At 36.4% G+C, this 25,500-nt stretch overlaps 1 protein-coding gene across 3 annotated transcripts in view; it reads right to left on the reverse strand.

The window, feature by feature from the left end:
• Positions 1-25,500, reverse strand: part of TTN (titin) — a 269,061-nt gene that overhangs the window by 123,873 nt on the left and 119,688 nt on the right. For 2 of the 3 annotated variants that reach the window (XM_074363962.1, XM_074363963.1), the window contains 67 exons: positions 25,216-25,296; positions 24,735-24,923; positions 23,699-23,776; positions 23,417-23,491; positions 23,120-23,215; positions 22,213-22,290; positions 21,882-22,043; positions 21,592-21,675; positions 21,338-21,415; positions 20,750-20,833; positions 20,391-20,474; positions 20,100-20,183; positions 19,565-19,891; positions 19,148-19,231; positions 17,962-18,036; positions 17,714-17,797; positions 17,398-17,475; positions 17,113-17,187; positions 16,301-16,447; positions 15,673-15,750; positions 14,668-14,736; positions 14,397-14,516; positions 13,957-14,253; positions 13,048-13,128; positions 12,188-12,265; positions 11,556-11,639; positions 11,311-11,397; positions 9,894-9,977; positions 9,699-9,782; positions 9,495-9,578; positions 9,093-9,170; positions 7,614-7,697; positions 7,286-7,366; positions 6,767-6,841; positions 6,567-6,650; positions 6,381-6,458; positions 6,144-6,227; positions 5,949-6,032; positions 5,766-5,849; positions 5,572-5,655; positions 5,378-5,461; positions 5,215-5,298; positions 4,921-5,007; positions 4,678-4,761; positions 4,482-4,565; positions 4,283-4,366; positions 4,084-4,167; positions 3,885-3,968; positions 3,686-3,769; positions 3,487-3,570; positions 3,288-3,371; positions 3,089-3,172; positions 2,890-2,973; positions 2,691-2,774; positions 2,492-2,575; positions 2,293-2,376; positions 2,094-2,177; positions 1,895-1,978; positions 1,696-1,779; positions 1,499-1,582; positions 1,304-1,387; positions 1,110-1,193; positions 920-1,003; positions 726-809; positions 559-642; positions 327-410; positions 111-194 (listed from right to left, as the gene is read on the reverse strand). In XM_074363962.1, the coding sequence (XP_074220063.1) occupies positions 111-194; positions 327-410; positions 559-642; positions 726-809; positions 920-1,003; positions 1,110-1,193; positions 1,304-1,387; positions 1,499-1,582; positions 1,696-1,779; positions 1,895-1,978; positions 2,094-2,177; positions 2,293-2,376; positions 2,492-2,575; positions 2,691-2,774; positions 2,890-2,973; positions 3,089-3,172; positions 3,288-3,371; positions 3,487-3,570; positions 3,686-3,769; positions 3,885-3,968; positions 4,084-4,167; positions 4,283-4,366; positions 4,482-4,565; positions 4,678-4,761; positions 4,921-5,007; positions 5,215-5,298; positions 5,378-5,461; positions 5,572-5,655; positions 5,766-5,849; positions 5,949-6,032; positions 6,144-6,227; positions 6,381-6,458; positions 6,567-6,650; positions 6,767-6,841; positions 7,286-7,366; positions 7,614-7,697; positions 9,093-9,170; positions 9,495-9,578; positions 9,699-9,782; positions 9,894-9,977; positions 11,311-11,397; positions 11,556-11,639; positions 12,188-12,265; positions 13,048-13,128; positions 13,957-14,253; positions 14,397-14,516; positions 14,668-14,736; positions 15,673-15,750; positions 16,301-16,447; positions 17,113-17,187; positions 17,398-17,475; positions 17,714-17,797; positions 17,962-18,036; positions 19,148-19,231; positions 19,565-19,891; positions 20,100-20,183; positions 20,391-20,474; positions 20,750-20,833; positions 21,338-21,415; positions 21,592-21,675; positions 21,882-22,043; positions 22,213-22,290; positions 23,120-23,215; positions 23,417-23,491; positions 23,699-23,776; positions 24,735-24,923; positions 25,216-25,296 (6,276 nt within the window). The remainder of the gene's footprint in view (positions 1-110; positions 195-326; positions 411-558; positions 643-725; positions 810-919; positions 1,004-1,109; positions 1,194-1,303; positions 1,388-1,498; positions 1,583-1,695; positions 1,780-1,894; positions 1,979-2,093; positions 2,178-2,292; positions 2,377-2,491; positions 2,576-2,690; positions 2,775-2,889; positions 2,974-3,088; positions 3,173-3,287; positions 3,372-3,486; positions 3,571-3,685; positions 3,770-3,884; positions 3,969-4,083; positions 4,168-4,282; positions 4,367-4,481; positions 4,566-4,677; positions 4,762-4,920; positions 5,008-5,214; positions 5,299-5,377; positions 5,462-5,571; positions 5,656-5,765; positions 5,850-5,948; positions 6,033-6,143; positions 6,228-6,380; positions 6,459-6,566; positions 6,651-6,766; positions 6,842-7,285; positions 7,367-7,613; positions 7,698-9,092; positions 9,171-9,494; positions 9,579-9,698; positions 9,783-9,893; positions 9,978-11,310; positions 11,398-11,555; positions 11,640-12,187; positions 12,266-13,047; positions 13,129-13,956; positions 14,254-14,396; positions 14,517-14,667; positions 14,737-15,672; positions 15,751-16,300; positions 16,448-17,112; positions 17,188-17,397; positions 17,476-17,713; positions 17,798-17,961; positions 18,037-19,147; positions 19,232-19,564; positions 19,892-20,099; positions 20,184-20,390; positions 20,475-20,749; positions 20,834-21,337; positions 21,416-21,591; positions 21,676-21,881; positions 22,044-22,212; positions 22,291-23,119; positions 23,216-23,416; positions 23,492-23,698; positions 23,777-24,734; positions 24,924-25,215; positions 25,297-25,500) is intronic. The other variant, XM_074363965.1, reaches the window with a different exon arrangement.

Genomic DNA, 25,500 nt, shown 5'->3' on the forward strand with positions numbered 1-25,500 from the left:
TCTTAGCTCAGAGTTTCCATGACATAACGGAAAACATTAAGCTGAGTGGTGGAACATAGCATTTTAAAGATAGACATTTTTCTGTAGGAAGTAGTGGCAGTGAAAAGTACCTTTCACTGGTGGTGGTTCAGGTTTTTTGGCAACGACGGCAGGTGGTTTCTTTTCTGGGACAGGTTTCTTAGGTGGCACGGTCACTAAGGATATTACAATTTATGTTTTAGAATCAGTGAAGAAGAGTGAGAAAAAGGAGGGAAGCTCATCATGCCCAGGATTTTGAGGACAAGAAGGGCGAGACGGACTACAGTAGCCTTGCGGCTGGCCAGTACCTTTTGGAGGAGGAGTGGGCTCTGGCTCTTCCTCAATTTCAGCTGGAGGCTCTTCTGGGGCAATTTCCTCAGGCTCCTCGAGCACTTTAAAGACACAAGCTCATTTTAATGCTAGAATTGACTAAAAGTATATGAAATATTTTGCAAAAATATTTTTTGTTTTTACAGCACTAAGATGAGTGTTTAAAAAACAAAAACAAAAACAAACCAGTTTGGAGAGTTTCATGATTACCTGCAGGGGGAGGACTTTCCGGTTTGGGAGGAATAACTTCAGGCACCTTCTTTTCTGGGACAGCTGCCTTCGGCACCTCGGGTACTTTAAAGATATTAGTATTTTTGTGATTAGACAGAGTAAAGACAAACAGACAGTGTCAAACACAGCAATATAGAGGTGACTACCTTTGGCGGGTGGGACTTCCGGCTTTTTAGGAGGCATCACAGGCACTTTCTTTTCAGGGACAACTTCCTTTGGAGCCTCGGGCACTTAAAAGATATTAGTTAAATTACATTTAGAAGTTATGAGATCACTAGAGCAAAATGTTTTCAAGAACAGAAGAGTTAGTCTTTTTAAGCCTAAGGTTGATAATAAATACCTGTAACAGGTGGGACTTCTGGCTTTTTGGGAGGTGCCACAGGCACTTTCTTTTCAGGGATGACTTTCTTGGGAGCCTCAGGCACTTAAAAGATATTAGTAAAATTACATTTAGAAGTTACGAGATCATTGGAATAAATAATTTCAAGAGCAAAAGAGTTTTATCTTCTTAAATCTAAGGTGTCAGGTACCTGTAACCGGTGGAACTTCTGGCTTTTTAGGAGGTGCCGCTGGTGTTTTCTTTTCAGGGACAACTTCCTTGGGAGCCTCAAGCACTTAAAAGATATTAGTATATTTACATTTAGTAGTTATGAGATCACTGGAATAAAGATTTTCAAGAGCAGAAGAGTTACGTCTTTTTAAGCCCAAAGTTCATGATACATACCTGTAACAGGTGGAACTTCTGGCTTTTTGGGAGGTTCCACAAGCACTTTCTTTTCAGGGGCAACTTCCTTGGGAGCCTCAGGCACTTAAAAGATATTAGTAAATTTATATTTAGAAGTTATGAGATCACTAAAACAAAATATTTTCAAGAGCAAAAGAGTTTAATCTTCTTAAATCGAAGGTAAGTGACGGGTACCTGTAATAGGTGGAACTTCTGGCTTTTTGGGAGGTGCCACTGGTGTTTTCTTTACAGGGACAATTTCTTGAGGAACTTCCGGAACTTAAAAGGTATTAGTAATTTTACACTTAGGTTAAAGAGATTGATGGAATAAAAGTATTTCCAAGAGCAGAGGAGGTATCTCCTCTGTAGAATATGGACTGGGGTAAAAATACCTGAAACTGGTGGGGCTTCCGGTCTTTCTGGTGGTGCCTTGGGAACTTTCTTTTCTGGGACAACCTCTTGGGGAACTTCAGGCACTTGAAAGATATCAGTAGTTTTACAGTTAGGTTAATGAAGAACAATGGGCTAAAATCATTCTCAAGAACTGAAGAGACATTTCTTCTTCAAAATGATGTCTAGGCTAACATATACCTGTGACAGGTGGGGCTTCCGGTTTTTTGGGTGGTGCCTTGGGAACTTTCTTTTCTGGGACAACCTCTTGGGGAACTTCAGGCACTTGAAAGATATCAGTAGTTTTACAGTTAGGTTAAAGAAGAACAATGGGCTAAAATCATTCTCAAGAATTGAAGAGACATTTCTTCTCCAAAATGATGTCTAGGCTAACATATACCTGTGACACGTGGGGCTTCCGGTCTTTCTGGTGGTGCCTTGGGAACTTTCTTTTCTGGGACAACCTCTTGGGGAACTTCAGGCACTTGAAAGATATTAGTAGTTTTACAGTTAGGTTCATGAAGAACAATGGGCTAAAATCATTCTCAAGAACCGAAGAGACATTTCTTCTCCAAAATGATGTCTAGGCTAACATATACCTGTGACACGTGGGGCTTCCGGTTTTTTGGGTGGTGCCTTGGGAACTTTCTTTTCTGGGACAACCTCTTGGGGAACTTCAGGCACTTGAAAGATATTAGTAGTTTTACAGTTAGGTTAATGAAGAACAATGGGCTAAAATCATTCTCAAGAACCGAAGAGACATTTCTTCTCCAAAATGATGTCTCGGCTAACATATACCTGTGACAGGTGGGGCTTCCGGTTTTTTGGGTGGTGCCTTGGGAACTTTCTTTTCTGGGACCACCTCTTGGGGAACTTCAGGCACTTGAAAGATATCAGTAGTTTAACACTTCAGTTAACAAAGGGCAATAGACTAAAACTGTTTTCAATAGCAGAAGACATAGTTCTTTTGCAGAATGAGGGCAGGATCAACATATACCTGTGACAGGTGGGGCTTCCGGTCTTTCTGGTGGTGCCTTGGGAACTTTCTTTTCTGGGACAACCTCTTGGGGAACTTCAGGCACTTGAAAGATATTAGTAGTTTTACAGTTAGGTTCATGAAGAACAATGGGCTAAAATCATTCTCAAGAACTGAAGAGACATTTCTTCTCCAAAATGACGTCTAGGCTAACATATACCTGTGACAGGTGGGGCTTCCGGTTTTTTGGGTGGTGCCTTGGGAACTTTCTTTTCTGGGACAACCTCTTGGGGAACTTCAGGCACTTGAAAGATATTAGTAGTTTTACACTTCAGTTAACAAAGGGCAATAGACTAAAACTGTTTTCAATAGCAGAAGACATAGTTCTTTTGCAGAGTGAGGGCAGTGCCAACATATACCTGTGACAGGTGGGGCTTCCGGTCTTTCTGGTGGTGCCCTGGGAACTTTCTTTTCTGGGACAACCTCTTGGGGAACTTCAGGCACTTGAAAGATATTAGTAGTTTTACAGTTAGGTTCATGAAGAACAATGGGCTAAAATCATTCTCAAGAACTGAAGAGACATTTATTCTCCAAAATGATGTCTAGGCTAACATATACCTTTGACAGGTGGGGCTTCCGGTTTTTTGGGTGGTGCCTTGGGAACTTTCTTTTCTGGGACAACCTCTTGGGGAACTTCAGGCACTTGAAAGATATTAGTAGTTTTACAGTTAGGTTAATGAAGAACAATGGGCTAAAATCATTCTCAAGAACCGAAGAGACATATCTTCTCCAAAATGATGTCTAGGCTAACATATACCTGTGACAGGTGGGGCTTCCGGTTTTTTGGGTGGTGCCTTGGGAACTTTCTTTTCTGGGACAACCTCTTGGGGAACTTCAGGCACTTGAAAGATATTAGTAGTTTTACAGTTAGGTTAATGAAGAACAATGGGCTAAAATCATTCTCAAGAATTGAAGAGACATTTCTTCTCCAAAATGACGTCTAGGCTAACATATACCTGTGACACGTGGGGCTTCCGGTTTTTTGGGTGGTGCCTTGGGAACTTTCTTTTCTGGGACAATCTCTTGGGGAACTTCAGGCACTTGAAAGATATTAGTAGTTTTACAGTTAGGTTAAAGAAGAACAATGGGCTAAAATCATTCTCAAGAATTGAAGAGACATTTCTTCTCCAAAATGATGTCTAGGCTAACATATACCTGTGACACGTGGGGCTTCCGGTCTTTCTGGTGGTGCCCTGGGAACTTTCTTTTCTGGGACAACCTCTTGGGGAACTTCAGGCACTTGAAAGATATTAGTAGTTTTACAGTTAGGTTAAAGAAGAACAATGGGCTAAAATCATTCTCAAGAATTGAAGAGACATTTCTTCTCCAAAATGACGTCTAGGCTAACATATACCTGTGACACGTGGGGCTTCCGGTTTTTTGGGTGGTGCCTTGGGAACTTTCTTTTCTGGGACAATCTCTTGGGGAACTTCAGGCACTTGAAAGATATTAGTAGTTTTACAGTTAGGTTAAAGAAGAACAATGGGCTAAAATCATTCTCAAGAATTGAAGAGACATTTCTTCTCCAAAATGATGTCTAGGCTAACATATACCTGTGACACGTGGGGCTTCCGGTCTTTCTGGTGGTGCCCTGGGAACTTTCTTTTCTGGGACAACCTCTTGGGGAACTTCAGGCACTTGAAAGATATTAGTAGTTTTACACTTCAGTTAACAAAGGGCAATAGACTAAAACTGTTTTCAATAGCAGAAGACATAGTTCTTTTGCAGAGTGAGGGCAGGGCCAACATATACCTGTGACAGGTGGGGTTTCTGGTTTTTTGGGTGGTGCCTTGGGAACTTTCTTTTCTGGGACAACTTCTTGAGCAGCTTCAGGCACTTGAAAGACGTTAGTAAGTTTAGAATTTAGGAATATTGAAGGCATATACTATAATGATAGTGAAGGGGACAAGACAATATATATTCTTAACACAGCAGTGGGAATAAATACCTTTAGCAGGTGGAACTTCTGGTTTTTTGGGCACAGCCACAGGCACTTTCTTTTCAGGTACAACTTCTTTAGGAACTTCAGGAACTTTGAAGATATTAGTATCTGTTAGTTAGAAACTAAAAAATAGGGATATCGACAACACATTTACCCAAGCAAATGCCATTTGTGAAACTGGCAGACACTTCTAAGCACCTTTTCCCAGCCCCCTGAAACAGGTACCCAGCAACATGGAAGGATAAATACCTTTAGCAGGTGGAGCTTCTGGCTTTTTAGGAGGAGCCACAGGCACTTTCTTTTCAGGGATGGCTTCCTTTGGTGGCACCTCGGGCACTTAAAAGATATTGGTAATTTGTGTTTAGAGAAGGTGAAAATAATTAATCACAATATCATGTAATCATACACCAAGATATTTTGGATACCTGCTGACTCTTTTTTCTTTAAAATTATATCACCTTTATGTAGTGGGATTTATACATGTAATTTTTCTAGCAAAAATAGCATTTATTTTTATCCCTGTTATGTTATCATTGACTTTACCTGCAGGAGGAGGACTTTCCGGTTTGGGAGGAATAACTTCAGGCACCTTCTTTTCTGGGACAGCTACCTTCGGCACCTCAGGTACTTTAAAGATATTAGTATTTTCATGATTAGACAGAGTAAAGACAGACAGTGTCAAACACAGCAACATGGAAGTGACTACCTTTGGCGGGTGGGACTTCCGGCTTTTTAGGAGGCATCACAGGCACTTTCTTTTCAGGGACAACTTCCTTTGGAGCCTCGGGCACTTAAAAGATATTAATTAAATTACATTTAGGAATTCTGAGGTCACTGGAACAAATATTTTCAAGAGCAGAAGAGTTACGTCTTTTTAAGCCCAAAGTTCATGATACATACCTGTAACAGGTGGAACTTCTGGCTTTTTGGGAGGTTCCACAAGCACTTTCTTTTCAGGGGCAACTTCCTTGGGAGCCTCGGGCACTTAAAAGATATTAATTAAATTACATTTAGGAATTCTGAGGTCACTGGAACAAATATTTTCAAGAGCAGAAGAGTTACGTCTTTTTAAGCCTAAGGTTTGTGACAAATACCTGTAACAGGTGGGACTTCTGGCTTTTTAGGAGGCATCACAGGCACTTTCTTTTCAGGGACGACTTCCTTGGGAGCCTCGGGCACTTAAAAGATATTAGTAAAATTATATTATGAGTTATGAGATCACTAGAGAAAAATATTTTCAAGAGCAGAAGAGTTATCCTAAAGTTTGTGACAAATACCTGTAACAGGTGGGACTTCAGGCTTTTTAGGAGGTGCCACAGGCACTTTCTTTTCAGGGACAACTTCCTTGGGAGCCTCAGGCACTTAAAAGATATTAGTGAATTTACATTTAGGCGTTATGTGACCACTGGAACAAAATACTTTCAAGAGCAGAAGAGTTATATCTTCTTAAACCTAAGATTCATGACAAATACCTGTAACAGGTGGAACTTCTGGCTTTTTAGGAGGTGCCACAGGTACTTTCTTTTCAGGGGCAACTTCCTTAGGAGCCTCAGGCACTTTGAAGATATTAGTAAATTTACATTTGAGTCACAAGGATCAACAAAGACAAGAAGCACACTTACACAGCAGAAGCACTTTTCAGGTAGCTAGCAAGGCAGTTCCTTCCATAACCCTCCCTCTCCCATCCAGTGGAGTTGTAAGGAATGTACCTTTGACAGATACAACTGCAGGCTTTTGGGGAGGAGGCAATTTCTCTTCCCAGACAACTTCTTCTGCAGCCTCAGGCACTTTAAAGATATTAATATTTTTTTGTTTAGAGGTTATAAGAATCAGGACAAACAGGAAACACATTGATATAGGAAAAGACATTTTTCCAAACTTTTAGCAACATATACCTTCATCAGGAAGGACTTCAAGCTTTTTGTGACGAACCACATATGTCTTCTTTTCAGGGACAATTCCTTGAGGAGCTTCGGGCACTTTAAGAAATTAATATTTTAAAATTGAGTGTTGCAAAGATCAGTAGGAACAATAAAATAGTTTCAAGACAAGAAGAGTTCTTTCTGTTTGAACTTGCGGGAATAGGAACTTGTACCTTTAACAGGTGGAGGTTCTCTTTTTTTGGAAGGAACTCTTTTTGCAGGAACACCTTCTTGAACATCTTCAGGCACTTAAAAGATATTAGTATTTCACATGTCAGAGTTAAAATGATTATTGAAAACAGTAACCACAATAAGTTAGCAGACGGAGTTTTCTAGAAGCCTCGTCTCTAGTCTTCTCCTTGCCCTACCAATCAACTAAGTCAAATGGTAAGGTTAGTAGGATCTTTGAGAAGAGGGGCTCGCCCTTCTCCAGCACCCAGCAGAGTTCCTATGACACTGTAGGCCTGCCTCACAAAGCATTTCTTGAATGAATACTTTTAATAGGAGGGTTTTCTGTTTTGATAGAAACTGCCACATATTTTCATTTGAGAGGGAACTTCTCGTGGAGCTTCAGATGCTTTAAAGAGATTAGTATATTTACATTTAGGAGTTACGAAGAACATTAGAAAAACAGAGTCTTAAGAACAGAGGACAGATGACTTCTTCAGTATCTGTTCAGAGGTGACATGTACCTTTCACAGGTGGAGGTTCTGGCGCTTTCAGAACATCCTCAGATACGTTCATTTCAGGAGCAACTTCTTTCACAGCTTCAGCTAGTTTGAAGATATTAGTATTACACTGGGAGGTTAAGGGATCAGTGGAGACGTTAATGACATTAACAGAATCAAAGTAATTTTTATGGGTATAAGGATGCTTCCCTCAAGAACTGGATGAAGTATAAAGTCTTGAAGAAAGGAATCAAATCTGGTCTTTGTTTTTTGTTCCCCAGCTCCCTGGCACAATGCACCTAATGGGTATTTATTAAATAAATGAAGGAAGGGATGAAGGCATGAGTGATACCTTTAGTGGAAGGTGTTTCAATTTCAGGGGGAGCAGCCATGAGTGTTTCCTTTACAGGAACGACTTCTTGAGGTGATTCAGGCACTTTAAAGATATTAATGCATGGTATTTCAGAATGATGAAGAGCAGTGGGGAGTTTCAGTTGTAACTCCACCCACAGGAATGCCCCAGACTGGGAGACCGCCTTGCTCCCTGAATCTAATTCTTTGGTAACAGTATGAATAGTTGATTATCAGGAGCTATTTTTTTTGTCCCCTCAGGCACTATCAATATTAGTTATTTTATTTCTTTGAATGGTAGGTGTATAGAGAATTAGATGACAGAAATTCAGCGGTAAATGAAAAAAACTGATTTTTAAAATAATTAACAATGCATAATTTTGTTATAAGTTTGAGGAGAATAAAACAGCTCCCTTCTTATCTGGAATGGCTTTATTTTGTACCCTCATCTTAGGCCCTATAAAAAGGTGATTGTTTTTCAAGTATAGGAGAAAGGAAAAACAACTAAAAGATTTTAGACTGAGGAAAAATCACTGTTAAAGTGTTCAGATATTCTTTAAATTACAGAATATTAGGGGCATTGTGAAGAAATTGCTTTTTTCTGAATGTCTTAAAACATTCCCATCTTTTGATTTATCTACAAATATTCAAAATAGGAAAATGTAGGACTCTAAAAATAAAAGACAGTGAGAGGAGCAAATAAATATTCAGGGCAGAATTCCAGCTTTAACTGGTTTTGGTTTTAACCGCCTTGGCTTTAGAAGGCTCCCAGGTGGAGATATTACAGCTAGAACCGCTCCACAATGAATTAATATTTTATTTTAAGTCATGTTTTTCTGAAAAAATTTCTATGATATTTAAGTCTTAGGGGAAATCAGTTATTTCAAATTCACACACTTGTTTTTGGTAGTAAGCTTATTTTAATAGAAGAGCAATTCCAACTGGTAGTTGTATTATATCCTAGAATTTCAGTCCCATGGAGAGTTTAAATTATTGACTTATGGTCTACAGCCAAGCACCTCTGTTATTTGAAGGCACTAGTTTCTGCTTTAAAGGGGATGGAGTGAGCCAATTCAGTCTAGTTTCAGGGAAATAAATGTTATAAGTGAGCTCATGTAGATTTTTTTCTAGCTAGTCTGTATTTTATTTTTTAAGGAAACAGTAATAGCCATTTGCTATTGAAGAATCCATCTGCACATTATATGTGTGTGTGTGGGTGTGTGTATTTTTTTTCCCCTAGAGGCCTCATAGATAAAATTTATAGCCCAAGCATTTCTATATGTATAAGTTAAGGATTTTTTCCCCTTTATGACTCATGGGAATATGCATATACTCAGTTGAGCTGCTGCTTTGGGGGAACCACTTCTCAGAAGTGACTTCTCTGGTAGCATCTGGAGCTTTTAAGATATTAGTATTTTTACATGTGTTAAGTACAACTACAATCATGAGATAAGGAAGTCGACTTTCTTGTGGCTTGTACCTTTTGGTGGTGGTGTTTTTCTTCTTTTGGTAACAGGAGCTTGTCTCGCTGGAACACCTTCCTTGGAGACTTCTAACTCTTTAAAGATATTAGTATTTTTTAAGAGAGAAAAGCCAAAGACATGAAGACATGACTGACAAAGAAAGTTAGGTATATTAACAGATATTATAACTTTAAGTTAGAAGTTTAATTTTTGTTCCCAGAGTTTATCTTTATTCATTGCATGAGTGGGACTTGATTCTGGGGGTAACTCATAGATAGTCTTGGAGTATCTTAGGTGCTCTAAAGATATTAGTGTTTTAGCATTAGAGGCTGTGAAAATCTGCACAAAACACTAAACATATTTTTCAGATTGACGAAGAAAGACTTTCTTATTTAGATTTCCATAGCTAAGAATTATACCTTTAGTTGGAGGATGCTCTGGAATTTTGGGAACAGCCTCAGTAGACTCCACCTCTGGAAAAACGTCTCTGGTTGTATCAGGCTCTTTAAAGATATTAGTAGGTTTACACTTAGAAGTTGTAAAAACAGTAAATTATGTAACATGCAATTTTTGAGTCTTGAAGCCAAAGATATTCATCCAAGTTTGATGTTGCTGAAATGTACCTTTAGTTGTCGGTGTTTCCCTCTTTTTAGGCATAGTCACATATATTTTGTCCTCTGGAACAACTTTCTTGGGTGTTTCAGGCACTTAAAAGATATGAGTATAGTTATATTTATATAAATGGTGAAAGAAAGTGTTGAGTTAAAAAATGAACCAAAAATAAATTTTCTTCCTACTAGATCATTGTTGTTATATACCTTTTGCTAGTTTGGTTTTTGTCTTTTGAGGATGAGTCACAAGTACTTTTTCTTCCAGAGTTGATTCTTCAGATACTTCATAAACTTTAAAGATATTAGTATGTATAAATCAGAGGCATTTCAAGATAGATAAAGAATAGCATTAAGATATAATACAAAATAGACATACAAATGACTCAAATTACTGGTAGTACACAGACCCAAATTAGTGACAATAATGCACTGACTAGGAAAAAGCCTCATTTCCAGTTTTATGATACAGGACTCTCAGCACTTTTTTTCTAATAAGCATAATAATAAAATTGAGGAATTCACTGACCAGGGACTACTATATAATTCTACTTTGCAGAAAGCTACTGGTAAAATTTTCCTATTGCTGTTAATTTTTATGGATTTAGTCTTAAAAAACAGAGTCGATGTTGAGTTGCACATAAAGAGTTCTCCTACATTTGACCTACTGGAAATTCATGTAAGCCATTTCCTTTTTCAGTAACCTAGTTATCTGTATTTTCAAACCAAATCTAGTTTATGGTTTCATAATTAATATAAATGTGAAAGCCATTTAGGGATTAGAAGCAGAAAAGAAAAATAAAAAAGATTAAATATTTGGAAAATAAGGCAAATGAATAAAATGAAGACTTCTCCAGTTTTTAGAAAGAAAGACTGGCTGATAATCATAACCAAACTCAAGTATAAAAAGGGTACTCAAAGGAGGGAGTTATCATATATATATTTATCATAACCTGTTATTATAGGATAACAAAAAATGGCTTTAAATTATAGACTTAAAAAAATGGAAGAATATCTTCACTATTGGCATTTTCACTCTTCAGATTACTGAATAGTATTCTACTTAGAATATTTGATTACTCATATTATTTTACTCTTCAAATTAATCATACTTTTTCATGAAAGCAAAAAAAAAATGGCTTGAGAATTCTTTTGAGGTTCTATTGGGCTTGTGAATCTATGGGTATTTGAGCAGCATTACCAAAATGTTTCCAACAGTTGTTGTGAAGAGTTTAAAAACACTAATGGTAAAGTATTTTGATTCTACAAAATCCAAGTAAAATATTACTCTGAAGTTAAAGTCAATTGCCTTATGGTCTGAAAAAATAAACTGCTTAAAAGCAGAAGACATTTGCTACACAGAAGACATTAACAAGACAAGACAATGACAAATTCAACAAGACAAATGACTTTTCTAAAACTAGGCAACATTATATGTACAAGACTATTCATTTTTTTTAAAATAATGAGGAAATGTACCTTGTCTAAGGCTAATAGCCACTGAGATTATTTAATTTTAGATGAATAATTTTGGCATGTTAGTCTTTTACAAGATACATTTACTTTTAAAAGCTATGAAGACAAACATGAATGAACCAAAGACAACCACCGATTTTTCTACACTCACTGTATATCGTTGCATCTTCAGAAAGAACTATAGGTGATTCTTCTTCTTGAATACTTTTCTTATGCACCTCAAGAACTTCATCAAGAACTTCAAAGATATTAGTATATTAATTGTTATAAATAATAAATTTGATATTAAGGAAATAAAGAGACAAAATAACAAATACTTAACATCACACAGTCACTTTCAACCATGAGTAACTAAACACAGAATCATTTCATGTTGTGACTAGTATCAGTGTATACCTTTAGCAGGTGGGACTTCAGGCTCTTTGGGAACAGCTTCACGAACTTTTTCTTCTGGAACAATTTTCTTGGGTACTTCACGTGCTTTAAAGATATTTGTTTGTTTTATTTTTAAGAATTTCGTATTTGGATATAAAATATCAAGACAGAATGGGGCATCTGACAAGGAGAATGTCAAAAATTCAAAAGCTGTAGGTCAACTAAATACACAGTCAATGCATTTCTCTAGATGGCCTTGTTGATGAGTTCTTGATTCGTTATATTAGAAAGACTTGGCCCTTTGGATACAGCATCATTTTCTATCGTCATTTGGAATGTGTTTGTTTCCAGAGCTACTTGACAAGAGGTTCCAAAATGAATTATTTTTGAAAAAGAAATTGAGGGGTTGGTCAATATTGCTTAATTATTGCTTAAGAAGAGGATCAATACAAACATTAACAAAATTTAGGCTTAAGCTTTTGTTCCCAGAGGGTCATCACAAAAGGGAGGATTACGGTACAGAACATTCATTGAAGTTTACATCATTCAACCAGATTGTTGCACTGAGGGGAGAACGTTCTCTCTCTCTCCTCTCCACAGTGAGTAAGTAAAAGGGAGTTTCATATTACTAGTGAATCAGCAAAGGCAGATACCTTTAGCTGGTGGGATCTTGGGCTCCTCAGGAACACGCACTTTTTCTTCCACCACAATTTTCTTGGGTACTTCGGGTACTTTAAAGATAGTAGTAATAATTTCTTTTACTTTTAAACATTCAAAAGATTGTTAACAAGTAGAGCAAAAGAGAAATGTAAACACAGAACAGAACATAGCCACGATAATAAAATACAGACATCACTTTATCAAATACATTATCGTAATTAAAAGGAATTAAATTTTGATAACAAATACAACAACAAAATCCAGGGGAATTTTCCACATAAGAATTGTAAGATTTGAAAGAAAAATGAATAAGACACCTTCAGCTGGTGCTATTTCTGCTTGTTTTGGTGGAATAATTGGTATTTTTTCTTCAGTAATAACATTCTTAAATACTTCAGATACTTTAAAGATATTAGTATATATTGCTTATTAGATATTGTTTTTTATTTCTATTGTGAAATTCAAGAGGCTTAAAAGATCAACAGGGACATTCAACACACAGTCACTATGTCTTTATATTTACTAGGTCATTAAATTAATAATTAATAGGAAAACATGGATTTATCAGTAAGCAAACTGGTGAATATATAATCAAATAGTACCAAAGAAGGCAAACTGGGCTCACTATTTGGTTAGTAGGGATATTTGCTTTGGGTATTTTAAGTATAACAGTGACTTTCTTTTTTGGTAGAACTTCTTTTGGACCTTCAGCCACTTTAAAGATATTAGTTTGTTTTAGACATTCCCAAAACACAAAACACAGACGAAAACACAAGAAGAATGCAAACTTGTAAAGCAGCCAAGGTGCTACTGTATGTAAATTTAGTTAAGTAATTTTTCACCAATAAAATACCTTTAGCCGGTGGCTCTTTTCGAGGAACAACTTTAGTAGGTGGTTTTTTTGGAGGGATGATTTTCTCGGATATCTCAGGCCCTTTAAAGATATTAGTTTTGGGTTTAGAATGAACTCTTGAAGTCTGATGGTGCGTGATGACTAAAGTTAGTACCATGAGGGCTCATAAAATGCTTTATCTATTCCTATTTAAAAAATTTATACACATCTATTTCCAAGAAAAACTTGAATTTGATAAATTTCATCTGTATTGTAAATTTACCATGTGTTCTAAGCACACACACATTTCTTCATATTACACACATATTATTAATTTGTTCAACATCTGTAGTGGTCTTGCAGAGAATGTATTTGCTTTATGGCTTATCATCAGAATATGCTAGAATGCAGGTGCTGCTACCACACTTCATTTCCTTCCTTAATGTCATTTCTCTAATGAAAATATGTAATGGTAGAAGCTTTGGATAAGTAATTATCAGTTTGTGAACAGCTGACTGAACTGCTGACAAAACAATGGTTGTTTGGCCTGAACATGTAAATTCCTCAGTGAACTGAGGAGGTTCTTTTTCATTCAACTGATGACACTAGCCAGTTATTCTGGTACCTGTAACAATCATGTAACATCCTTACTTGGACTTTAAAAAGATTCCACAAATTCATACGATGGCCTCATTAGGTAAGTAGATAGCAAATATTATCATCTTGTTGGCTAAAATTACACTCTGTGGTTAATCTCTACTCCGTATCAATCATTGCCATCAAGTAGTTTAAATTCATGCTTAAAGAATTCCATGATTTTATCATGGAAAGTAAGTGGGTTTCTAGTGTTCCAAACTGAACGTGAAATGTGCTTAAAAAAAAAAGAGCAACAGAAAGCAATTTGTAATATCTGCACAACTCCCTATATACCTTTAGGTGGAGCTTTGGGTTTCTCATATACTTCCACTTCTTCAGCCTCTAAGACTTCTATTACCCTATGGACTTCTTCAGCTCTGTGAACTTCTTCAGCTCTATACTCTTCTACTTTGACGAATTCTTCTACCTCATGGAACTCTTCTTCTTCAAAATATTCCTCAACCTCACGGAACTCTTCTTCTTCAAGAGCTTCTTCCACTTGGGCTTCCACTACTTCGAACTCTGTTCTTTCCTCTACTACTTCCTCTTTGTGGAAAGCAACTGATATTTTTTCTTCAAGGACAGTTCTCCCTGAAAGAGCATCTATTTTAAGAGATTTGCTTTTCTTTAAATACAGCAGAAATAAAGAAGTAAGTTCAAAATATCAAATAAAAACAACTAAAAAAGGCTTTCATGCAACAATACATGAAAATCAAAGATCTTCCCCAAAGTACCTTTAGCTGGGGGAACAGCTTCTTTTTTAGGCACAGGGACTTTCTTTTCAGGGACTTTCTTTTCTGGGATTTTCTTTTCTGGGACTTTCTTTTCTGGGAATTTCTTTTGTACTTCAGGCACTTTAAAGACATAGTTTTAATATTTAAGAATGTCAAGAGCAAGCTTTCATAGCAGAAGACATCAAAAACAATCAAGACAAAGACATAAAACATCCAAATCTTAATGAAAAAAAGATGAAAAGAAAGTTCAGGTTAAAAAGAGAAGATGTACCTTTGGCTGGAGGGGCCTCCTTCTTCTGAACAGGAACAGGTATTTTTTCTTCAGGAACCTTCTTTGGCACTTTAAAGATATTAGGCATTTCAGTTAGCTGACAATACTCAATAATAAACATGAAATAAAAGCATCAGAAACAACATCAGTATTACAATAATCAGAGTCGAAAGAGCCACTCTGTACCACTGAACACTGATTTCAGAGGCAACAAAGATATTTTCCCTGATCATTCATTTGTGCTAACCCTATCTTTAGAAGAAGATATGTCCGCAAAGAATCTGTGCTATCCTATTTTGCTTTTAAACAGCAGGGATTACCAATACTGGGCCTACTTGTACTATTTTTAATTTGATGAAGGCTCTTTTGAAGAGATTAGCATCACAGAGTACTTAAGCCTTGACATAGGTGGCAGGTTCTGCTGGGCGCTGTGGAGTCTGCTGAGGACATCTACTGTGATGGGGCAGCACAACCCAGCCGAGTCAGAGCACTACTGAAGCATAACCTAACTAGGAAGCACTGAGAAATAGACATTTTGTAATAATAACCTTGAATGCTCTGGCCAGATATTAAAAAAGGGACATGAGGCTCTTTAAAATAATTACTAGCTAAGCATCAGAACAGATAATACAGTAGACATAATTATTGTAATAATTATGTGAGAAGACTCCACTTATGTAATGGGATAAAATCTAGGAATTGAAGGTTGGGAAGAGGGGATCCATTGTAATGTATATAAGTATAGGGAGATGTGCTATTGACATTTAAATTCTCAGCTATTTAAAATAAGAATCTTCTGGAATAATTCACACACACATAATCATTCATCAGCATTCCAAAAAAGGCTAAAACAATTGAATGAGTTATATTTTCACAGGTTCTAAATCAATATCATAAGTTTGCTATTTAAATAACTCTAAGAAACCAATGAAAGAAGATACTCCTGTTTTTTAAAAAAGAAAATAAATGGAATTTAAAGATATTATTAATCAGGATTTGCTATACCTTTAGCTGGTGGTGCCTCCACTTTTTTAGGAACAGGAGTAGGTGCTTCGGGTACTGCTTTCTTAACCACTTCAGGCACTTAAAAGATATTTTATGGACATTTTGAAAAATGACATGCAATGAAAAACAGCCATATACTAAAAAAAAAAAAAAAAAAAACCCAAAACAAACAAAAAAACCCCCCAAACACAAAACACTGATTTATTTTTAAAAGCTATTAGCAACCTAAATAGTAATTGTATATATAAAGTACTGATGCTGAAGGTAAGAAAGATATTACTTGGAAATTCTATAAGCAACTATAGTATCAACTATGCAAGCAATTATCATAATCTTCAGCAATGATAGCCTAAGAACTATTCTAAAAAGTGAGCTTCATAGAAATAGATTTTTTCCCACCTTAATACTGAAGAAAAAACTAAGGATTGAAAACTGTGAGAAAGTATTATAATAGCATTTGGCCAGGAAAAAAAATCAAAGTACCAATAACATAAAATTCTCTAATTGTGTCAGTAATAATTCATCTTCAATTTATTATTGATATGATATAAGAAAAATATACTGATGAATCTTAGGTGTAGATTTGGAACACCATCTTTTAAATGTCCAACTCATAAAAGCAGTGTACCTCTAGGTGGCGCCACCTCCTCAATCTCCTCTATGCTCGGTGGTTCCTCTGGGATCTCTTCTTCTGGAATAGGTTCTTCAGGCTCTTCAAGCTCTTCAAGCTCTTCAGGCTCTTCAGGCTCCTCAGGCTCCTCAGGCTCCTCAAACACTTTAAAAAGATCATTATTTTGTAAATTATTTTTATAACTCACTTGAGTATTAGACTAAAATGATATATCTGAAAACTGAGGTTGTCTGATCAAAACAAGTAACTCATAGCTCAGCCTTCTAAATGCATGGAAAACTCACTCATCCTTGAAAAAAGTCTTACTGGGTCTTCAAAATATGGTAGGCCTTTCACAGAATTTAAGTACTGGGAAGGACCTCAGAGAGTAGCACCTAGTTAAAATTTGTTATTTTTAATGGAGGGTTTTTTTTTTTTTTTTTTTTTTTGAGGTCAATCACTTAGGGGTAGAAGTCAGATTTTCTGCACCAGTTACTCAGGCTTAACTGGAATTCCTCTTGGAAAAGCTAATCTCATAATTGCCAACCAACTCATCTGATGACGAATTTCCCATGGCAAATTCAGTTTCCCTTCCAAGATACTCATTATAGTAAAACAAACAGCAAACAAACAGGCTAAGCATGCAAGAAGAGAGATTCAATAGGTTTTTAGTTTACCTATCCAATTTCTATTAGGTGAGTAATAATTTCTTTTAGAGTCTGAATGTGTTTATTTTCTGGAGTGAAATGTGCATTTGCCTTCTTAAAATATTGGATAAAAATAAGACAGTGATGACTTTGAAAATGCTGTTTTCTTAGAGAGTCATCTACCTTCAACTGGTGGAACTTCCTCTTCTTTGGGGACAATGATTCGCCTTTCTTCCACTTTCTTAGGTACCTCAGGAACTTAAAAGATATTGATTGTTTTAGGCACTTAAAATGCAAGAACCAAGAAGAGTACATAAAGACTGAGTGCCCCATTTTTCAACCCAAGAGAATAAACATAAGAACGCACATGCATGAGATGAAACACTGACACTGCACAGAATCAGTTAATGAGACACAAATAAGAGGTTTGTGGATGAAGATAAAGGGTCCATTAAAGGGATATTCTACCTTTTACTGCTGGAGCCTCTACTTTTTTAGGAGGAGCAGTGGGTACTTCAGGAACTGGTTTCTTTGTCACTTCAGGTTCTTTAAAGATATACAAGTTTAGTATTTTTGTTTTTTAGGAGCAACATACACAGAGAAATCAACAAAAAATACACAAAGTGGAAAACCGGACATAGCACACACACAGCGAGCAGAGTCCCAGTGACAACTGGACACGACAGACTGTACAATGCCAGCGTTTTATGTTGAACATCCTGAGCGGCTGGCATCACAGTTCAGCACTGGGGCAGCAAACACATCCCTGCTGGGAGTGATGTACCTTTGGCAGGAGGAGCCACTGCTTTCTTAAGAGCTGGAGGAGGCACCTTCTTTTCTGGTTCAGGTTTCTTAGGCACCACAGGCACTTAAAAGATATTATTTTATTTCATAAGTTCAGTTTCACAGACACAGAGACAACAGACACCACAAAAATGTAAGTTATGTTAACAAGTACTGAGATGGGACATTCTGGCTTTTACAGGTGAAGAAAGAAATGGCAGTGTCTAGTTTGCTTGGGAACAGCAGTACCTGCGGCAGGAGGAGCCTCCTCTTTCTTGGGAACGATCACTTTCTTCTCTGGCACTTTCTTCTTAACTTCAGGCACTTTAAAGACATCATTTTATGACAAGAATTCATTGTGAGGGATATAAGAGAGAGAACACAAGAAGTCCACACACAGAAAGACCAACATGCAACAGTTGCTCAGGATAGGGACGTAATGTAAGTCGAGAGCCCAAACGTGATGATATAATTAGGTTTTGTGGAGTAAGGGGTCAGCAACCTATTCAAATACTACAGGAGAGATGCTGTCATTTCATCCATTTAAATTTCACCAGTAATTTATTAAGTCATTATCTATAAAATATTTCTGGTTCTTGAAATCCAATAAAGGATCAGCTTTACCATTTCATTGATTATAAGACTATTTAACCTGGTGGAGAGGTCATGCTTATTTTAAGCAGTAATGCCATCAACTTTTGCAGAAAATATTATTGTGCTTTGAGGTATAAATACATGTCCTGGACTACGAGCTGGTTGACTGTAATAAATCTGTATACTATTCATTTAGTGATAGAATACTTTCACATACCTTACTTTATTTTATCCTCTCAATAATATCTGAGCCACTAGGACTGATATTAGTATCCCCAGTTTACAGGAGAACTTTAGGCTCAGATCATTTAAAGGACCTGCTCAGGGTAACACAGCAAGACACAAAGCCAAGGCTAAAAACAAAACCTGCTGAGCTACCACTTACATGTATTTATCAGAAGATATAAGGTATTACTCAGTGTTTTGATAAATACATTAATCTTTCTTTTATATTTTCATCCTGATTTTATAAAGGCACTAAACTTAAATGGTTGAAGGACAGACATTTAGGAAGATTTATTCATTATATTTTTCAGGTATCTTTTTCGTGTAGAAAATTTAGCCTTGAAATATATCTATATGAAAATTATGATGCTTAATAAAGTTATAGGGAATTGCATAGAAATTTTGTGGCAGCTTTGGGACAACACTTCCTTTCATCTTTGGTTTTGAATACTGCTTTCATCCAACGAAAAGCGGGTATCAGTGTTCCAGAACATTTTTAAAAGTAAACAGTGACTGTCTAGTTTATAAATATCAATTTTCCTAAATCTCAGTTCTATCATAATCTTTCTGGTGAACATATGGATAAAGAATGTGTATTAACTTTGGGGAGGTGTACCTTTGGGTGGTGGAGGTTCCACTTTTTTAGGAGCTGGAACAGGGACTTTCTTCTCTGGTACAGGTTTCTTTGGTACTTCGGGCACTTAAAATTAAACATTCATTTTAAGACATTAAAAATCACATGTACAGTATTATATATAAAATAAAAAGACACATGAGAATAAGACCACAAACAACTAAATAACACTTCACATCATGAAATCTGAAAAGACATTCAGATAATTTACAATAGACAAACACATAAGACAAGACACAAAATATTAAGAGCACACATGCTTTGGATGTTTTCTAAGGTTTAGATGGTAGAAAATGTAAAGAGTAAAGCATCATAGATAAAATTAGAGATGAATAAAGTAACAGGAAGGCAGAATTCAACACAATAGAGGCCTGAAGACTCCAAGAAGAGCTGCCATACCTCGTGCAGGTACTGGCACCTTAGGTTTAATTTCTGGAAGAACTTCTTCTTTAGGTACAAATTCTTCTTCCTCAGGAGGAATTTCTTCTTCTTCAGGAGGAACTTCTTCCTCCTCTGGTGGAAATTCCTCTTCCTCAGGGGGAACTTCCTCTTCCTCAGGTAGAATTTCCTCTTCCTCAGGGGGAACTTCCTCTTCCTCAGGGAGAACTTCCTCTTCCTCAGGGAGAACTTCCTCTTCAAGAACAATTTCTTCTTCAAATGTAACTTCCTCCTTCCGAAGCAGAGCTACAGGAACAGGAACTGGAACTGGCTCGCGTTTCTTCGGCACTTTAAAGATATTCGTTCAATTGTACAAGCATCACTTTCATGTACCATATTGATAACAATGCGACAACATGAAAAGCAAATATTCTGTGATCGTAAAGCATCAATTGTCACCAAAGTCAATGTCATCAAGCATTAATTATAATTAGTGAGGCTGTATAATACCAGTTAGTGGTCCTTCCTGCCTTGGTTCTGTTAGAGATTAATGTACCTTTGGGTGGTGGAGCTTCCACTTTTTTCGGAACAGGTGTTGGCTTCTTTTCTTCTGGGATGATCTTCTTGGGCACCTCTGGCACTTTAAAGATATTATTTGTCTTTAAGAATGTGTTATTTTATATGTCTTAGAGCAACAGACACATAAAAGGATCACAAAACACCTGACTTTTATATTTCTAACAAGATAGACAACTGTTTATAACATGTAATGTTATGAGGAAATTTGTACATAAATATAAGAACTGTAATTTTTTTCCCACAGACATTAAATGATGAAGTGATGTACCTTTTGCAGGTGGAGCCTCTACTTTCTTAGGAGCAGGAACCGGCACCTTCTTCTCAGGCACAGGCTTCTTGGGGACTTCTGGCACTTTAAAGAAATGATTCAGAGAAAAATTTTATACAACATAAAACTTTGAGTCCAAGTATGGTCTCAAAAATATTAAGACAAGGTCATAAGAATATGACCAAGTTATTTCAAGAAGAATTTTACTTTTAAAATAAAATACTTTCTCTTTCATAAAGGAATAGTAACAAATCGCATTCCCAAAGAGCATAGAATTTAATTTAATTTAACCATTTAGTTTTTCACTCATATACAAACTTGAAATTTAAAAACCATTATGACATTGCAAGTTCAGGTACCTTTGGCAGGTGGAGCTTCCACCTTTTTAGGAACTGGAACTGGCACCTTCTCCTCTGGTACAGGTTTCTTGGGTACCTCAGGAACTTTAAAGATATCAAATAGGGTTAGTGTCACATTTTTTTACTCATAGATAAGAATCCTACCATTTAGACCTTATTGAAGTATCACAGATACCCTAACAATTTCACTTTAAGGTGGAAAATAACAGTTATAATATCCACAACACAAAGGTCAGGAAATGCACAAAAATTAAGATTAAAAAACACTGAAAAAACATAGACTGATAATAAAGACAACACATGATGTATAGGAAATGGTGATTTTTGTCCATTTTGGTATTACCCTAAGAATTTATTTTACTTTAAGAACTTTCCACTAAAGAGGAGGAGCCCAGCATGAAACGCCGGCATGCTTTGATGGTAAAATTCAGAGACGAATACACAGTAAACTGCTCCGGCAACCAGCAGGGTGGTTGTGGCATTAATATTGTTAATCTTGTCATGGGGAAAGAACTGATACGGCTCACCAAGTTACACTATGTGGGTAAATTATTACATTATTCCACTGATGGATATAAAGAGATGTACCTTTAGCTGGTGGAGCCTTCTCTTTTTTAGCAATGGGCACAGGAACTTTCTCCTCTGGCTTCTTAGGAATCTCAGGCACTTTAAAGATATTGTTTATCAGTAAGTTCTTACTAACAGTACCAACACATCCACATAAAAGACAGTTAACATTTCTAACAACAGATAGTAACACACACAAGGGTTTGAAGTCAGAAGACAGCTATTGACAGGTAGATTAAGTCTGTTATATGCTCATGATCTCAGTGGTGGTGTACCTTTTGCTGGTGGGGCTTCCTTCTTTTTGGGAACAGGAACAGGCTTCTTCTCTTCTGGAACAGGTTTCTTGGGTACCTCAGGCACTTTAAAGATATCATTAAAATTTTTGGAAATTGTTGCAGAAAAGATAGAAAATGTGAAAAGCAACTGCAGAAATCATACTTCAGCATCTAAAATTGTCTGTTTCTAAAATTAGCAAAATTGGTCATTGGTGCTAAAAAAAACCCCAGAATCTGACCAAATTGGACACCCAGACTCCAACGATCCCTCTGCGGGAGATATAAACTACCTTTGACTGGTATCACTGGTACCACTTCTTCTTCAGTTACGATTTCCTCTTCCTCATGAAGGTACTCTTCTTCTTCTTCAAAATATTCCTCTACTTGGGTGACAACTTCTTCTTCAAAGGCAATCTCTTCTGGTTCTTCTTCTCTTGTAGGTACTTCTGGCACTTTAAAGATATTATCTTTGGTTTGGACATTTTCCAATTACTCAACAAAATTAAGACACGTTAGGAACATTGCCATTTGTTACAGAAGAAGAACTTTGCACATAGAACTGAACATGAATTTCATACCAAAGAAGACAGACAACACATTAAAAAGAGTGGTATTAGGTACCTTTAACAGGTGCTGCTACTTCTTTTTTAGGAACAGGTACTTTTTCTTCTGTGACAACCCTCTTAGGCTTCAGGGGCACTTGAAATATTAAGTATAAGGACATTTTACTGTCAGAAACAGGCTATCCAGCCAATGTTTGCTCTGTTGTACTTGAAGGAGATAGACTAATTTTGCAAGTGCCTCTCGTGATATTTATGCAATTGTTAATCAGAATAATTTTGCAACTGCCTCTCATGTGATAGATATGTGATTGTTCATCTATAAGAAACTTCATATTTTCCATGGAAAGGATTCTGAACCACATTAGCATAAAAACATACAGAAATACTCAAGGAAGTCTGAGGCAGCAGAATCCAAGTGTGAAATGATGTTTAGTGTTAGGTATCTCCACTTGTAGAAAACATCCTTTACTGAAAAGCTAAATTTACTTCTGGATAAGTATACTTTCTGAAATTGCAGAGAAGTTACTTAATACCTAGTAAAAAGCAGAGAAACATGGCTAGACACTGAGTTGACTCTTTTTTCAATCTTCAAAATGACTTTAGGATCAATAAACAGATACTGAACTATGGTGAATGTAGTTATGTCACTACACCAATTTAGATAAGTCAGGAATGTGCCAAATGGTCACAGATTTTAAATCCAAACATTCTATTTTATGTGTATTGCAGCCATGTGTTAGGACATAGCCATTGTATGATATGTATTTTGTGTGAATGTATTTTGAAATCACTTTTCCTTTTCAGGTAACATTATTTTTTTATCCTGTACTTACATATTTTTACATCTAATATCCTCCTAATGATTAATTGAAAAGACACAGAACAACAACAAAAAAGCAAAACATAGCTAATTTAATTTCAAAAGAGACATTATAAAAAACCACAATCGAGGAAGGAAATTATACCTTTAGCAGCTGGTTCAGTAGTCACCTGCTCTTTTTCACGTTTGGTAATTGAAATGTGTATTTTTTCCTCAACAACTTTCTTTGCTTCTTCAGGTGCTTTAAAGATATTATTGAAGACCATTAAAACCAACCACATGAATACCAAGTAAATAAAAATACATGAAACACTGTGAAAGGCAAGAATCAGGACCAAACAATACATTCAGTGAAAACAAAGAACATGATACAAGGTAGTAAGACATGCTCCAGAACATAAGTAACAAAGATGTTTTTGGTAGTTATTACGCTGCCATGTACCTTTGGGCGGTAGAGGTTTGAGTTTCTTAGGAATGAGCACTGGTACTTTTTCTTCAGGGACAGCTTTCTTCGGCACTTTAAAATATCAATATTAACAGATTTAAAAACCTGAACCAGATTTCTTAAGAGTAGTAAGAACAAAAAATTAAGAAATACGATGTACAACATAACATCCCCAAACACACACGCGAATGGTACACGGCCACATCAACATGGATTTGGAGCATGACAGACTTGTAGGAACCACAGGTCTCGTAACTGATAATGTCTTTCTCACTCTACCTTTAGCTGGTGGGGCCTTTGGTTTGGTGGGAACCGGTTCTTCTGGGACAGGCTTTACTGGGATGGGCTTCTCAGGTTCTTTAAAAATACATACAGGGTATTTAATGTTAGACTTTAGAACATAAGTTTAAAAATGGTATTTCTTCAATGGACTCAGAGAATTAAAATAATACATCTTATCTACAGGGTAGCCATTGCCTCTAGAGGTGAGTGAGAATCAGAGGTCCAAGTAGAAGAAGGTCTAAAAGACAAACTTACTGTTGCTGTTTCTGCCTTTCTATTTACTTTAATTAGGTAATTATGACTCTCTCTTATATACTGAGTTATCATTTCAGGTAGACAAAATCATGGTTAAAACTCCTCTCCACATAATATTGAGTTTTAATTCTATCTGTAGAACTACACAGAAAATTCTCAAAATTCAGCTACAAAACATCAGAAATTGAATAAGCAAAAGAACATTGATGCATTTCAAAATTCCAATAGAAACTTATTCTTCGAGTAAAATAAATCAATTTTTTGGAAGCGACTTATATACCTATAAATATGATCTTCATTAGATAAAACAGGAATGTTTGTGTTAGCCTTCTTCCCTCTCTTTGCTTTTGAACCAATCTTTGTCAAGTTTTGATGATGAGAACCCCAAGGGTAGTGTATTTTATCAACAGTCTATCATGCTTGATAGTAACAAGCTTCAGAATGAGAGATGCTCAGAAATTTTAACTCTTGTATTCGAATGATCACAACCACTTGAAGATAAACTCCTAACCTTTTTGGGAAACTTAGTGACATTTGCTATTTTATATATAAACAAAAATGAGAGGGAAAATGGATTATTCCCAGAACCAAAGCCTAACTGTAACCTTAAGATTTATAGAGATTTTTTTCCTAGAAGTTATTACAGAAAAAAAATTCTGAATTCACCCAGCAAAACAAAGTTCTTTACAAATTTTGGGGGGCATTAGAAAATTTTCTCCTGTTCTAATGGAATGGGCATGTATTTGATGTAGCGTCAGGTTTGCAGTTTTGCTCGTACCTGTGATGTACTCTTCATAATGTTCGACTTCGCGTTCCTCATACTCTTCATACTGCTCGTACTCTTCTGTTGGTTCGTACTCCTCAAATTCTTTATAATCATATTCTTCATAGTCTTCATATTCCTCTTCCCGTTGTACTTCTTCTTCTCGAGCATAAGACCATTCTTTCTCTTCTGTTACAGTTACTTCTGGAATAATATTGACAACAGCAGCATTTTACTTGATGCCCATTTAGGGACGACTGTGACAATGTGCTGTGATGTCATTCCTTGGTGATGGTCTCATGCACTGGTTATGGGAGACCCTGAATGCCCTTTGCTGGTCAAGGGATTACAGAGTGTACATTGCTATTTATGATTTCCAACGTTAGATTCCCTGCCTTTAGTCAACAATAAGGACGGGAGTCAAATTAGGAACTAGCAGGCAGAGAGCTGAATAGTTTCATGCTTCATTTTATTATTTAGTCAAAGCACAATGTACCTTTAGCAACATGAGGCTCTCTTTTTGGAACTTCAATGGATACCTTTTCTTCTTTAACAGCTCTTTTCCTGAGTTCAGTCACTTTAAAGAGAGTAATTATGAAAAGTGAATTGCAAGATTTGGAATAATATGTGTTAAGAGAAATCGTGTACATACAATCTAAGGACAAAGATGACCGTCACTGTGCTCATCATTTACATTTTCATTTAAGTGGTGAGAAAAACCAACAGGCTGGGAAATAAACATGGTTTAATATACATACAAATACTTTTTCTAGGTTACTTA

The sequence above is a fragment of the Camelus bactrianus genome, chromosome 5 (assembly GCF_048773025.1).
Source record: "Camelus bactrianus isolate YW-2024 breed Bactrian camel chromosome 5, ASM4877302v1, whole genome shotgun sequence".
Lineage (NCBI taxonomy): Eukaryota > Metazoa > Chordata > Mammalia > Artiodactyla > Camelidae > Camelus > Camelus bactrianus.